At 40.0% G+C, this 16,047-nt stretch overlaps 1 protein-coding gene across 2 annotated transcripts in view; it reads right to left on the bottom strand.

Annotated features, from left to right (window-relative positions):
* The window catches only part of UNC79 (unc-79 homolog, NALCN channel complex subunit), a 108,558-nt gene that overhangs the window by 76,954 nt on the left and 15,557 nt on the right, over nt 1–16,047 (bottom strand). For both annotated transcript variants that reach the window (XM_058806978.1, XM_058806979.1), the window contains exons 5-14: nt 13,934–14,026; nt 12,239–12,294; nt 11,489–11,618; nt 9,888–9,952; nt 8,011–8,099; nt 6,786–6,826; nt 5,530–5,558; nt 4,242–4,468; nt 2,885–3,056; nt 332–562 (exon numbers count right to left, since the gene is read on the bottom strand). In XM_058806978.1, the coding sequence (XP_058662961.1) occupies nt 332–562; nt 2,885–3,056; nt 4,242–4,468; nt 5,530–5,558; nt 6,786–6,826; nt 8,011–8,099; nt 9,888–9,952; nt 11,489–11,618; nt 12,239–12,294; nt 13,934–14,026 (1,133 nt within the window). The remainder of the gene's footprint in view (nt 1–331; nt 563–2,884; nt 3,057–4,241; nt 4,469–5,529; nt 5,559–6,785; nt 6,827–8,010; nt 8,100–9,887; nt 9,953–11,488; nt 11,619–12,238; nt 12,295–13,933; nt 14,027–16,047) is intronic.

Genomic DNA, 16,047 nt, shown 5'->3' with positions numbered 1-16,047 from the left:
ATTGAGACAGTCTGGACAGCTGGACTGTGACTGGCCATTAATTAGAAACAATCACATGAGACCAATCAGAGATCCACCTGTTGCATTCCACAGCAGCAGATAATAATTTTTTAGATTTTGTTCCTTAGGCCTCTCAGCTTCTCAGGAGAAAAAATCCTAAGGAGAGGACTTTTCATAAAACATGTCTGTGACAGAAAAATTCCCAATTTCCAGTGCTCCCTCTACTACTGAGATTTCATTGTCTTGTCAGAGCTGGGAAAGAAAAGGTGATTTTACTCAAGACCTTAATCTCTGCAGCAAATAAGGGAGCCTTCAGATAAATCATTCCTACCCTGGCAAACTCCATTGGCTTGGGCAGGAGGCACATAACCATGACATCAAACCGGACATCACAAACAGTCTTCAGCCACTTGGTAACAAACTGGGGCTTCAGCTTCTCAACCAGGCTACCAACTTCATCATCCATCATGTAAGCTGTAGAGTGAAACCACTGGAACACCATGCTGACCAGCCTTGCCAAACTCTCTGTGGGTGTATTCTCACTGGGAGTGCAAAGGCTCACCTGGAAGAGAGAAACGCAAACCAACTTTCATTTCTAGAATTAAAGGGGGAAATTTTTGATTTACTAGATTTTGCATATTGTCAGAGTTATGAGGATGCAGATTACATATGAGACAAATGAAATGATCAGTTTTAAGTAGAGGTTGGTACAGGACAATTGACAAAACATTTCCTAACCAGAAAATAACAATAAAATGGGGAAAAAAAACAGGCACTGAGTTTTTTGTTTACTTTCAACACTGAAAAAAATCAGTATAGAGTGCTTTGACAAACTTTTTGGTTTGAACTTCAAAATTACTTTTAATTTCAGAAGGTATTGTAAATCTAGTAAAATATATGCAATACATACACACACACATATAAGATGTACCAGATAAAAAGACTGAAAGAAAATGCCTACCTAATGTAATAAGTGATCATTACTTTGCAAAAAGATTCCAATCTTGAATTTTTGTCTTCATTTTTGTCTTCATTCATGAGTTTTAAGTCCTCAGAAATTCCCACATAATGATTAACATTTGTCACCCCTTCTCCGAACTATCTAAAATGATACCTGGACTGCAAAGCTGTAACAAATCTGAGACCAAGTTTCTACCCCAGGTCACAGCCAGCACACTGCTAAGCCATTAATTACCTGATGTTTGAGCTCTTGGCACCCTCTGGGTACAGGAGACAAAGTTTCAAATCAGGTTGCTGGACTGAATGCAAAGAATGAACGACAGGAGAATTGAGAAGCTCCTTTAGCCACCAAACAGCTCCTTTAGCCACCAAACAGCTCATTGTCATTTCCTAGTGAAAACTGCACCCTCAGCACTTGGCAACCTGAAACTGGTGACCACTGCCTGGCAGCACGTGAACAACAGAGCAATGTTTGTGTCATATCTGGAGAAAAAACTGACAGATCTCCTTCCCAGAGAAACCAGAACCCATTGGTTTTTCCTCCATGATTTTTCTTGAGCTGAGGCAGCTATCAACCCTCTTGTCAATTCAAAGTAAAGTCTTCTACTTTATTGCAGGTTGAAGCTCAGGTGTTTTCTTCCTTATGCTTGGCTCAGCTGAGCATTAACTCAAAGGCAGTATCAGCTGGCAGCCTTTTTAAAAGGAACTCTTGACTCCTTATCCAGTTTCTCCATGAAAGATAGTAACTTTATGGAGGAAAACAGCAACCCAAGATTTCTCACAACCTGTGAGGTCATCTCTGTCAATAGCCACTACAGAGAGACCAAGAGATTTTAGAGGAATAGAATGGAGGCAGTGAGTTCTTCCTCCCTACCACACAAAGATACACTTTGAATGTCAGGGATGAGGCATGTACAGTGAAACATGACCTGCTCTGTTTGCACTTAATTCTACTTCTGGAAATATAGACCTTTAGTCTTTATAAAACATTATTTAATACAGAATAAATGTACATGGCACAATAAAAAAAAAAAAAAAGAGACGTCTTTACTTCTAAAACAACGTTAAAGATATCAGCAGAATATAAAGTTTATTCATGTAGTTCCTTGAAACTGCAGAGCAGCTCTTTTGGCAGTATGGAACTCCACACCTAACACCCTGCCATCCAGAGATCCTACCTCTGTTTAGACAATGGATGAGGGTCCTGCTATTTGCTCACCTGTCACTGGGTGACTGAAGAGAGAGCCTGAGAGGAAAGGTGCCTTGGAAAGAGCCTGAGGAAAAGAATTCTCCTTAAGGAGAACTGCAGAATGCAGTTTCTGAGGATCTGTGAGGCTGCAGCCTGGCCTGCTCATGACCTAGCCAGGAGCAATCCTGTGCTGTTTTGGAATAATCTCTGGTAGCTGCTGTAGGGGTAGAACACAGAGCTTCATTCTGTCATTCACATCAGGTGAATGGAGTAGACTGACTGACACAACTTGATCAAGCTGACTGCAGGAAGGAACAACATCCCACTAAGAATCCTCCTGCCTATTCAGAGGTAAGAGAGAAAGCTCTGTTTCCAGAAAGTGATATTGAAAACTGGAAGGGGGAAAATGAATTTTTAGGGGACTGCCTTTTAAAATTTAAAAAATGCCGCTCACCAGGGGGCACTTGTGAACAGAAGAAAACAGAACTCAATTAAAAAACAGAGTGAATAATTCTGTTATATACTTTCTAGCAGACTCAGAGACAGTCAGCAGCTCCACCCAAACTAGTTATGAAATCTCCAAGTCTGACAGCTTCACAGGAAAAATTCTTGCTTACAATTCAGAGTATGTCTCCAATTAAAGCCAAGAAGTGTCGGAAAAAATAGAGGCAAAACAGACTTCAGAAAGTAAAGGGGAGGCAACCACGAACAGAGAAGAAAGCAAGAATTTCTTACCAAGAACCATATTCCAAACTGGCTCAGGAGGCGTTGGTCATGCTTGTCATCATCTTTATTATCAAAGTCTGTGTTGTCCAGGGAGTGATGGGAAGAGGAGAGGCCCATCTGCCTCCTTCGGTTGAGTTCATGCTCCCTCTGCTCTGCATGAAACTCTGCTTCTTTCAGCAAGCTGTAAAACAAACCTGTGGTCAGTGAATGCACCTTTCCTGCAGTGGATACAGGTATCTAACCAAGAGTAACTAGATGTTAAACCATATCATGTCATCACTTTCCTGAAACAAAGTAACATCAAATTCTAGGATTCCAGGCTGCCTTCCTCATCAGGACAACACTCACAGCATCACAGAATAATGAGGTTGGAAGCGTCCTCTAAAATCATCGAGTCCAACCTATGCCTAACACCTCAACTAGTCTCTAGCATCAAGTGCCATGTCTGGTCTTTTTCTAAACACATCCAGAAATGGTGATTCTACCACCTCCCTGGGAAGAGCATTCCAGTACTTTATTCTTTTGGTGAAAAATTTTTTCCTAATATCCAACCTATATCTTCCCTGATGTAGCTTGAGACTGTGTCCTCCTGTTCTGTCAGTTGCTGCCTGGTGGAAGAGACCAACTCTCACCTGCCTACAACCTCCCTTCAGGAAGTCGTAGAGAACAATAAGTTCATCTCTAAGCCTCCTCTTCTCCAGGCTAAACAACCCCAACTCCTTCAAACATTCCTTGTAGGACTTGTGCTCCAAGCCCCTCACCAGCCTTGTTGCCTCCCTCTGGACGCGCTCAAGCATCTCAATGTCCTTCCCAAACTGAGGGGCCCAGAACTGGACACAGCACTCAAGGTGTGCCCTCACCAGTGCCAAGTACAGGGGAAGAATGACCTCCCTGCTCCTGCTGGCCACACAATTCCTGACACAGGCCAGGATGCCATTGGCCTTCTTGGCCACCAAGGCACACTGCTGGCTCATATTCAATATGTCTGCTCCCCAATTATCACAGTGAAACTAAAATCCACCTGTGCACAAGATCTGCAGGCTCCCCAATTATCCCAGTGAAACTAAAATCCACCTGTGCACAAGATCTGCAGGCAATATGGACACCAAGGCCTGATCCTGCCTCATGTACCTATGGCTCACAGTACCTGATGAGAGCCTCCATGGTGCACACGAGCTGCAATATGGACACCCAGGCCTGGTCCTGCTCACACACGTTACCTGATGACAGCCTCCACAGTGCACACGAGCTGCAATATGGACACCCAGGCCTGGTCCTGCTCACACACGTTACCTGATGACAGCCTCCACGGTGCACACGAGCTGCAATATGGACACCCAGGCCTGGTCCTGCTCACACACGTTACCTGATGACAGCCTCCACGGTGCACACGAGCTCCTCGGCGCCGCACTCGCGGGTGTTGATGGGGGGCGGCGAGGTCTGGTACAGGTGGGTCTCCGCGGCCGCCCCCAGCTCGCTGTGGTGGTTGGAGTGGCACCTCTTGCAGTAGCGCACGGGCCGGTTGCCGTGGCGGCCGCAGCAGCCTGCCGAGAAGCACGTGACAACCGCTCTTCTGACGTGGGAGCTGCAGTTCTGGGAAACAACAAAGGGTTTGTCAGGCCACAGGTTATCGGGAAAAGGAACCGAAAACAGGGATGAGAGCCAGCACCAGGGAGCTGGCTCAAGTGCTGGCAATTTCCAAAATCACTCTGTCTAAGCACAACTGTGTGCAACCTCCTGATGCCAAACATCACTGACCTTCCAGAAATACAAGCTCAGGACTAAATGCTGAGCCTGGACTTAAATGTCACAGTTGCTCCTCTTCTGAAACACCAAACTGACATTTAAATCATCAACCTAAACCTCCTGACTCGGAGCAACCTATAAATTTCACAGTAGTTCTTTTAACACCTGCTTATGCTTCAGAAGGTCTTTTTAAGTTACAGGTAACAACAGTTAGATCCTTAGGAGTGCAAAAAAATGGTGCCACCATGCCACAGTTTATGCTATGTAAGGATCTGCCTTATCACAGGAAACTGTACAAGCCTTTGAAATAAGCACCTGAAATTTCTGCCACCTAGTAATCCAGCCCAACAGAGAAGTTTTCTTTGCCACATGAGAACTGGAATATGTTGTACACTGTATCCTTTGCTATAAAAGCCTTATCAAAACACATTCGCTGATATGTACCGCAAGCAGATTCTTTTTGTCAGCAACCTTTTCAGAGCCAAGCACTAAAGATTTTCAGTCCACATATTTTTAAAAATACACACTTTACAGTTTGATTTTTGCCCAATTTAGGATCAATCCAAGACTTCAAGGACCTGAGAAGATATATAAACTCTTAAATTTAAAATTCATCTCTTGTTCTATCCTCTTCATATAGCAGAGTTATAGAACACAAACAGAGCTCAACTGCATAACTGGATTGCTTTACTAATTGCCACTTAAACTAAAACCTACAACTCAAATCAACATTGTCAGTTTTAACAAAAAGAAACCTGCTGCTGAATTTTTCTATCCACCAAAAAATGCATTCATGGATAAATTGTGAGATTTTGGAATGGTACAAAGAAGAATGCACTATACAGTGATGGAATGACATTACACACAACATCAAATCATGCCCCATCACACAAATGGCTGAATCTTACCTTCTTCTGACATATAGCAGAAATTTCAGCTGTAAGGGGAAGGCATACAAAACATGAACACAAAGTGACGATCTTTGTGGTTTACTACGGCAGCCAGGGGAAAATGGACATCCTGCAAGGAAGTCTCTGGGCTAAACTTGTGTTTCCAGGTACCACTGAAACCCCTAAGCCTGCATAAGTGAGGACATTGTACACTTAAGCCTATGGCTATTTCTACTTTGAAATACAACAGCCTTGGTGCATTACGTGTGGTGTGCTCTGCAACCCCTCCACCTTCTGCTTATGCTCCTGCCCCTCAGGCAGACTTGTAAAAGCACACCTTGCACACACAACTGTGGCATGATGTAGGAGACATGGCTCAGGTGGGCCTACACTGCTTGTGAAAGCTCTTGGCATAAAAAAACAGTGAATATGGATGAACAATGCCAAAGCAGCCACTATGTCTGGCCCATAATTTCAGAATGAAATGTTTGCAGATTCAACCTGTAAGCAGTAGCTATTTGATCTGTTGCCCTAGCAACATATGATTCAGTAAGTTTAAGGGGCTGATTAAGAAGATGTGCTTCCCTTAAGTAAATAAAACATTCTTTATGGGTAACATTTCAACTAAAAGCAGACAGCAAGAAAATCTCAACTGCTTAAGAATTTTCAGTTTGCAAAGCAAAGAGAGAGGCAGTGTCTTCATTCTATCCCTGGAAGGGTTATTTCAGATAATATGCTGACCAGTCTGTCAACATGCTTTGTCTGCATTCTAGTAGATAACAAAATATCAGGTTTTCTCACTGACCAAAGAACAATGATTGGATCAATGACTGGATCACCAAAAAATATTTTATGTCCTTTCCTGATATCCTTTGCACTCTCGTGTTACAGATTTTCAGCAGCTTTTAAGGCTTTCAAATCAGACCCAGGTTACTGGAAGATTTTTGCCCCATTTTTTGGACAGCACTGAGGGACACAAGTACTTTTCAAAAACTTGGCTCTGATTGTGAATGTGTCAAGATTTGAAAATCTGTTCAATTGTTTCTGTTTCCTCATACATAGAGAGTTGCATAGTATTTCAGATAGAGGATTAGCCAATTTTTCATAGTACCTTAAGGACATTAAGCAGTATTAAACACAAACTACTTTAAATTAAAAAAAAGGCAACACTTTTGAACAGAATGCAGCAGTTCAAGTAATGCAGTATGGAGAAATATCAGCATAGTTCTGTACAATTAGGATCAGTTTGTACCTACCCTTAAAATATCTCTTACCTTGTGGCAGAAGAACATCAATCAACCATTCACTGTGATCCCTGTAAAATGTATATATAATTAGCTTTCTTTTTATACATATATATATATACATGAATTTATTTTTGTACAGAGGAAATTTAGATAAATCAATGTGGTAGGAATGCCATTATTCTGAAGCTGCTTTTTTTCAAATGCAATTTTATAAATTGCAGACTGCTTTTCATAACATCTCTTGGTTGTGCTGTCTTACCATAAATTACCACTTTGATTATGTTGGTCACCATGTTCAAGGTTTTCAAAATTACTTTTGAGATCTAAATTTATCAAATTAAAAGAGAGTGTCCTCTGAAAGTCTGACAGCTAAGAAATGGTAGTGAAGAATAGCAGATGAATGTAGAAAAGAAACCAAGGTACCAGTATTGTTTTCTTTGTGTGTCCTTAGAAGCCATGCTTCTACCAAATTGAATTACTTTTTCCTGCTTTAGTCAATTACTTTTTCCTGCTTTACCTCAATGATGACTTAAAAACCTAAGGTGAGATGTAATTGCTTTTCCCACAGCCAGTATGATTTACAGTTGTCTGAAACTGAGGAGAAAAACACTCCTTTAGGTTCTGAACTACCTGTAACCTTGTCCATTTGAAGTAAGGACAGGCACTGACTCTAAGTATCAGTAAACTTTGTATATTAATGCGAATCAAAGTAGCAATTGAAAGGTAAAAAAGACAACCAAAAACGAAAACAAAGTGAGGTTATTTTATTTCAGGGTACATTTATACCAAGTACTGGCCAATCCTGGATCAAATTCTTTGATCTCTGCTGCTCCATGGTATATCTTAGAGACTAATCTGAAATATATGTTACAAAACATTAGTGAAAGCTCTGTAAAAGAACTTTCACTGGAATGTTTGGTTTTAAATGACAACTAATGGCTGAGGATAAAAAATGTTTTATAAGCATAATGATGTTTCATGAGCATTAATGAGATTTCCCTATCATAGTCAATACATCCCACAGTACCTATTTTTTCAGAGATACAAAATTTAAAGCTCTGTTTAAAGGTAGGTGCAAATGCTGATCATGTAAATATCTGTAGTCCTTATTCATATTGAGTGGCAGTGTGCTCCATACATTTCAACAGGTTTACCTATACGAATTATATGCAAATCATACTCCAAAAAGGCAAAACTCCAAAATTATGAAGTCTGACAATATTTATAATTTTCCAGCTCTTGGTTAACCTACCCTGCAATTCTTTGGCTGCATTCTTCACAAAGATATAGGGGAGGTGGCTTATCACCCAAAGCCACAGACAGGGATGGGTCAATGCACATCTGAAACACGGAGAAGGAAAAGGATTAACAGCTCTGTTCATTGAAGCTTGCTGAAAAAGTACAATATTTTAATGCTACAACATAAAATGTAACACAGCTTTGATATGTGTTAAGAGCATTTAGTAATGAAAGAAAATACTCAGCATGTGGTGTACTCTCAAACTATTTCTAACAAAGATAGGGATCTGAGAGCCTGTAAAAAATAGGACATATTGCGGTACCAATATTATCACTTTCTGAAAGATAAGTACGTTTTGTTATATACTCACATCACATATTCACTATACACTGCTACTATTTTGTCCCTAAAAAGACAGCACTTAGAGGATACATTGTTTAGGACAAGGTAATGGAAAGGTCTAGATTTTTCTATCTCAAAAATGCCTCTTCCAGCAAAATCTAATTTTCAGTCGTCACAGTTTTCAATATAGAGCACAACTGCAGTGACAGAACAAAGACTCACAGTTCCCTTGGCAACATAGGTCCAGACTTTGTCTTGCATTAGCTTTTATCCCTCCACATAAGTCAATTACAGAAAACAGTTACAGTTAAGAGCCAGTTCCATACACATTCGTTCAAGTGTTTTGTACTACAAAGGAAACACTGAATGGTAGTATATATACCCTACATCTTAACCACTCTGATCACTCTTACTCCACTGGAGTGCAAGATTTTATAAAGACAAATATCTCTTTAAATGTCAGTTTCTCATCTTTGTTAACTAAATCATCTACTTAGGACACAACAGGCTGCATTTTTCTGAGTGATGACTGATCAAAACTGGTTCTGTCAAAATTAGGCTAACAGATCAATCAAAAATATGCGGGTACTTAATCTGCAAAGCTTGAAACTGTACTTTTTTAATATTTTATTCTATTGTGTTATTAGCCTGAATCTAGTGACCACCACAACATGAAGCACCTTTCAACATTTTTTCTGTGAGAGAGGAATCATTGAGAATGACTGGAGTGGGCAGGAAGGTGGTCCCTTGCAGGACTTTCGAGGTAAGTGCCATCACTATGTCCTAGCACAGCCTGTGGGAAAAGCTCACAGCAGAACTCTTTGACTAAAGAAATTATATTAGTATACAAATCGATGCCAGGAAAATTGGTTGTACCTACATATTTAACTAGATACAAATTAATTAATCAGTACACCTAACTGCAGTATGTTCTGGACTTGGGCTGCTGTTCTTGCCTCTGCTATCAAATTGCTCTGTGAGCCTGGTCAAAGCTTTTTCATTTTTACTATGCCTGTAAACAGTAAAGATACAATTTACCTTCCTCAAAGAGGGCTGCAGAAAAGGTAACCAAAGCTTTGTTGCTATTTGCTTTAGGACACATTCCAAGCAAAGGATCATAACCAAAGTAGGTGCATTGTATGAGCTCAATCAAGATACCAAGGTGAACATGTACCTACAGAAACTGAAGCAGTTTCCTGTATACAGTAATATTTGTGCTCATATTTTTACACATATATGTGCGTGTTCAGGAAAACATTTACATGGCTTAGCCAGGAGCCAGCTTAAAATTTTATAAAGTACTCTACAACCATCACTATGTTTAATTTCAAGATTTCCCACAGTAGTTTCAGGAAAAACCTCATCTTGCTTGAGTCAGGCAAAGAATATATTCCCAAAGGTGTGCCCCCCTTGGTGCCAACAGGCTTTGCTGCTCCCTTAGCACCTGCTTTGGTCACCTGCACACCACCACAGCTCATGACTGAGGTAAAAGTACAACCTCCCCTGTCCCAGAGAGCCAGGTCTGGCCCCTGAAGGAAGAGCAGTACCTTCACAGCAGGTTTGTTAATCGCATTATGGCATTCAATGTGCTGGCAGTGAATAGGATTCCAGGCTGCAAAACGAAAACATGGCTGATTAATAAATGAGAAGAGATATTTATATTCTTTCTGTCTAGCAGTCTCAATTGAGAACAAGAGCCTCTTGTACTAAGTACTATACAAATATGAGTATGATACAAATAGCCATTCCTCATGAAGCTCAGTAATTACAATAAACAACCTTGAATATACCTGCCTGACTTATTTACAGTATAATTAAATGAGCCATGGATTCAGTAAGAAAATGAAAAAAGTAAGACAGACATTCCTGTTGCAGACTCAGTCTCACCAGCATCTTGAAATAATTGACTATCCTTCCACTCCAGAAGCAAGATGGTTGGAGTAGCTGAGTAAATTCAGTTACTTTCCCAGACAAAATGAAAACACAGCTGGGACAAAGGAAAAATAGTCCAGTGACAGAAGGAGCCTTGGCTGTGTAATGACAAGAAGTAAACAACAAAGGGATGCTCAAACGGCATCACTTGGATGCTCTACAGGATGCCCCTAGGTCAAAATACCATGCAAATGCAGATAATACTCATCACATTCTGGGGTATATAAACAAAAAACTTACAAATAAGGGAAAAAGCCCAGTCTATCCAGTACTAGTAACAGCTCAAAAAGAATACTACCATAATTAGTTTACAGACCTGCTTGCGTGGAAAAAGTGATGCAGAGCAGCACATGAAGAATTTTTTTTTTCTAAATAGTCAAGAAAATTTATCAACCCTTCAATGGAAGGTTTTGGAACAGATCAGACAAATTCTACCGGGAACATTCAGGCTGCACTTGAGTTGGTCTAGGGGTCTTCTAGGATTTCTTCCAACCCTTCATTTTCATGTCACATTTAAAATGTCACATTCTGGTCCAGGAATTTTAAAAGTGAACAAAATCTATGTCATATGACAGAGATTGTTTGAAACAGGTTGAGACAGACAGGCAGGAAAAGCAATGAGTTGCTGCTGGACAGTCACCCCTGTAGCAGCACTATCCCATCAGTATCTCCTGGCAGTCTGGCAGACAGAGGACTTTGTACCATGAACCTACTCCAGCTGCACTCCTGACTTTGTCCCCCATTTTCATCCTATAACCAACCTTGAGAATTTATCCATTGTACTAACTGCACCTGACATCATATGACTTTTTTTGACAGTAACAGGCAGATAAGAAGTCTTAGCAACAGCAGCAGTGTTAGCAGCTGACACAACAAAAGCAACCAAAGCAATAATTGAAAGGAACATAAACCAGATCTGTTGGGAGGCCCAGGCAGCAGTTTCACAGGCTATTTGTTACAAACATGATAGTTATTTCTTCTCCTATTCAGGTTTAGTTAATATTGTGATGAAGACAACATATTTACTAGCTATGAGCTGAGTTTCTATTTTTCATGACATGTTTTGAAAATGCAGATAAATGGATATTGCATATTGTTATGAATATACAATTTATCAAACAAAAAGCATCAAATACATCATAGAACTGTAAAAATGTGACTTTAACACTTCTCATAATTTATTTATTTTGGCCTATACAAAACCAGCTGCACTGACCTGTGTACTGAAGTCCTCTGTACTCACTGATTGCCCCAGGGGGTTTTAAATTGGGCCAATAGTGAAATAACATTTGTACTGCTGGAGGTTTAACTTGAGATGGTCCATAGGCTATTACATATAGCAAATCCTAAGGAAAGACATGGACAAAATGTTCATTTTTGCAAGGTAACACACCGCAATTCAATATATTGCACTTCTGTTCAAAGACAGCTGAACACACAAAATTAACACATTTCATGCCCCAACTTCCTTTGTATGCTCTTAGAGACAGATTAGATGACCAACTTGAATGCTTCTGAGTTTGATCAGAGCATGCAACAGCAACCACCCATCCCGCAGAGCACTACCAGAGCAAAATGAATTCTCTGTGTAGTCATGGAGCAAAGAGGTGAAATACAGATAAATCAACCAGATTCAGAGCAGACTCAGACAACAATACTCACAAATAGGTCTCATAAAAGTCCAGTCCCACATGAACTGAGAAGCTTGCTCATTATTAAAATTTCCATCACTGGAGCCACAACCACATAGTACTTAGGAAACAGAGCTCATTTCTATAAAACACGGAACTGCCTCTGTAAACTAAAAATTAGAGTGACCTTCCTCTCCATAATCCAGAGGGAAGACTGGATATAAAGATCATTTACAATTTCTTGGCATACAGTCAGTTCAATTTCCAAGCCATCTGGTTTTTATTACTACCCAAGTACAGTCATTTCCACAAAGTATATATGATCATAAACTTACTTTCCATACTTCTTGCTTATATTTCATGAGACATTCCAATAATTGGCAGTGATACACTGAGAGAGAAAAGACAGTATAGACTTAACATGGACATGAAAACTCAGGCTACAGAAGCTACATAATCAGCTGATTGGCTTTGCTTTGTCCATCCAGAACTCTATGCCTCATTCAAATATTTTTATTTTAAAGGGCTTGCTAAAGAACCAATTCCCCAAGAGTCATCACAAAATATAAGAAACCGAATATTAGTAACTTCTTTCTGACAAAAATGCAGGAAGATGATTACCATGAGGGTACAGATTTTTGCACAGCAATGGAGATCTTTTTCAAACACATCCAGCTGAAAAATACCTGCTGATTCACTAGAACTTTGTCCCTGTGTCACAGTGTAAATGGGTATCTTGTCATTCACCTTGAGGCAGCAATGGAAGTCACATTAACAATAGATCATTCCCACATATACAAAAGGCTATAGGAGCCACTCTGTATCAAACAAACATGAGAGCCAAGTGAACCACTTTACACGTCTGACTTCCCAAAAACCACAGGGCAACTTGTTCTCTGACACAGTTTGAACACAGAAATCACAGAAAAACAAAGACAGAACATTTAATGAAAGAAAACCTGACTTTTGCAAGCAGCTTTTAGAAATGGTGTTCTGCTTTTATTTACCTGTGTGAACCAAGTTAGGCTGATGTGACACTCCTCACACAATGCAGTGTGGGGCTCCTCCACACACACCATCTACCCATCCACACAAGACAGGAGATAGTTGACAGCTGATGATCATGCAATGTAACAGCTCACTGGGGTTAAATATTGTTTCAACTTGGTTATGTGATCCCAATGGTTAAACAGGGACTGCCTTGTTGGAGAATTTTGCTCAGAAATGGCTTAAAAGGCAGCTGTGAGGAGCAAATTCTCACAATCTGTTTCTGTAAACAGCTAAGTTCTCAAGCCTGTCTTCAATAACATGGAGGCCTTGAGAACTTTCATATCAGGGTGAGAACACAAATCTTGGTTTCAATAACAAACCACAGGTATTGAAAACAAAAGGAGGGGTTGGTGTGTAATCTGTGACCTATGATGAGCTCGAATTTTGTAATATGTATAAGCTTAATTAACACCACTATAAAAGTGTGTGAGTGAGATCAATAAATTGGAGTTCGATGCTGATCAATAAAGATGGGTCGTCTCCCTTCACTTCAATACTGCCTCACTTTTGTTTAGATACTCCTAATTACATTTAACTTCATTATAGTTCCATTAAGCCTGCAGCCAGAATTACCTGCCTTCTTTAGAAAAACAGTACCAGTTGTGAATTCAGTGATATTTGAATCATAGTATAAGACAGTTACAATGAATTTCTGTAGTCCAGGTAAGTGGTATTTGTCTCCAACATTGACATTATGTATATCAGTACTTTATTCTGATGTCAAACGTGAGTAGATCAGGGTCTCCAATCCTGGACCAAATCCTATTTCTCCATCACAAAGAGATCTCTTATCTACATAAGGATTATTTCCAGAATGATGTTCACAAATCTCAGTTTTGACTAAAAGAAAGAATTTTCATACTGTGCTGGAAAACGACACAGTTTTTTCCCATAATGAAAACTTTTCTGATTGCATTTGACAATACTTCCTGACTGATAGTTTCAGAATGAAAGATACCATGTTGCATGTTTACACATACCTGGGTTTGATGTGTACTGCATTGCAATCATCAGCATTGATGATGCAGACAGATTGACATGTGCTGGAACACCTTCTCGTTTTGAAGATCCCACTTAAAAGAAAGGAAAAAATAAATAAATTTTCTATTGTAATAGGAAAATCAGGTGAGAATAGCATGTAACTGATTCCAGCTCATGCAGATAAAATTCCTAAGGTGCCAGGTCATGAAAATCAATTAAAAAAAAAAAAAAGTGGAAGAGAAAGATGCCTAAGCATTGATCTACAGAGCATAGACGTGCTCCTGGTTTTCTAGATCAGTGTGACTTCATCCCTAAAACTGCATCAACCAGTTGCCTTCTCAGGCCCTCTCCTTCAGAACCCCCAGGCTGGTCAAAATAACATCACTTGTACAGCCAGGTGCACCTAGCCCTTGGATTGTAGGATCTGCTGAGAGCTCAAGTTGTAGCTGCAGACCAGAAACATCAGTCCCATGGTTATGTGAACTGTCCTGAGATAATGATGAACAGCAGCACTGACTGTCTTTTACCTCAGTATCTTATACCTCACACAGGAAAGTGGCTGGAGTTCCTCCTGGTCTCCCATGAAGTGGTCACCATTAAATGGCATATATTTGGAAAAACCCTGCAGAACTTTCACATGGCAACATGGCTTTGAAGGCAAGCTCCTACACAGAGATGTCACAAGTATCTTTCCACCCTCACAGCACTTCCCCAAGCCTGGCTGCCAGGACCCAAATACCAAGCATTTGGGATAGAAGCACAGAACTGTAGCTACCAGCTCAGCGAGCTGTTTTCATCCCTCCCATCTGGCTCTCCAACTGCTTAGACAATCTCTTGCATCCTCCCTTTTGGTCTGAATCAGAACTAAAGGCTAAGGGAAGGAAAGGTTCTGCACTTGTCTTGCAAAGGAGCATATAATTCCCAGCAGGGAAAGACAAGGAGACTAATTAAAAGAACACTCAAATAGAAATGATGGAGAGAAGAGAGAAAATGGAGAATTTCTCCCTTTCTGTTCTCCACATGACCCAAGATTACTATAGATCTCTTCACTGCACTCCATTCATTTATTTTTTAATGTTATCCACACAAATAATTGCCCCCAAAGTATTACACAAAGGTGTATTTTTATGTATTTAAATTGAAAAATACTCAGCAGCTCTAACTGGGCAATTAAATATAGCCATCAGCAAAAAAGTAGGACACAGTACTAGATTAGTAAATTTAAAAAGCAGCAGACTGGTTTCATACAGAAATCTCACGAAAACACATAGAGAAGAAAGCCAGCATGACAAATGCAAATGCACGGATGCAATCTCTATCAGGGGCAGTTGGGGAACAGCATCTATTTAAGTAAACCAAGCATTCGACTCAACCAGTTATTCTGAGGTATAGTTCTGTAGATCTGAGCACAGACAGGATAAGTCACCATCTTCAGCTGTTCTTTAACAGGTTACAGCAGTGGGAAAAAGAGTTGTTTAATGCAAAATTCTGTTCTTAACACAGAGGACTTATTGCACATTCATAGGAAATATATCTTAGCACTTTTGATTTGCACACTGTCATTAAATGTGTTAAAATTAATAGAGAAAACCTCATTAGGATATACTAAAAATTAATATTTTACATGAGAAAACTGAGGTCCAGGAGAGTTAGAGGACTCTTCCAAGATCATTGACTGGTCAGAAAATACCCATGATAAATTTGTATTCAATTTTAATCTCAAAACACTGGACTATACTTCTTTCAGCATCTTCTGCATGCTTAAATGACATTAGTCTTGACCTTTGTATAAAAGTTGTTCACATTTTTCCACAAAGATTGGGAATATAGAGGTAAGGAAGAGACATTCTCACAAAATCACAGAATGGTTGATGTTAAAAGGTGCCTCTGGAGACCATCTTGGCCAATCCCTCTGCTCAAAGGCACTAGAGCAGACATCCAGGGCAAATTGTGTTTTGAGCATCTGCTAGGATGGAGAATCTGCAACTGCTCTGGAAAGCTGTTCCAGCGTTTGGTCACACACAGTAAAAGGCTTGTTGGTTAAAAGTGACCTAATATTGACCCTAATGATTCTCTCTGCAGAAAATGGTTACATTTCTCATTACTGGTAAGT

The sequence above is a fragment of the Ammospiza caudacuta genome, chromosome 6 (genome assembly GCF_027887145.1).
Source record: "Ammospiza caudacuta isolate bAmmCau1 chromosome 6, bAmmCau1.pri, whole genome shotgun sequence".
NCBI lineage: Eukaryota > Metazoa > Chordata > Aves > Passeriformes > Passerellidae > Ammospiza > Ammospiza caudacuta.
Note: the sequence above shows the minus strand (reverse complement) of the source record. Positions and strands in the feature narration are given on the sequence as shown.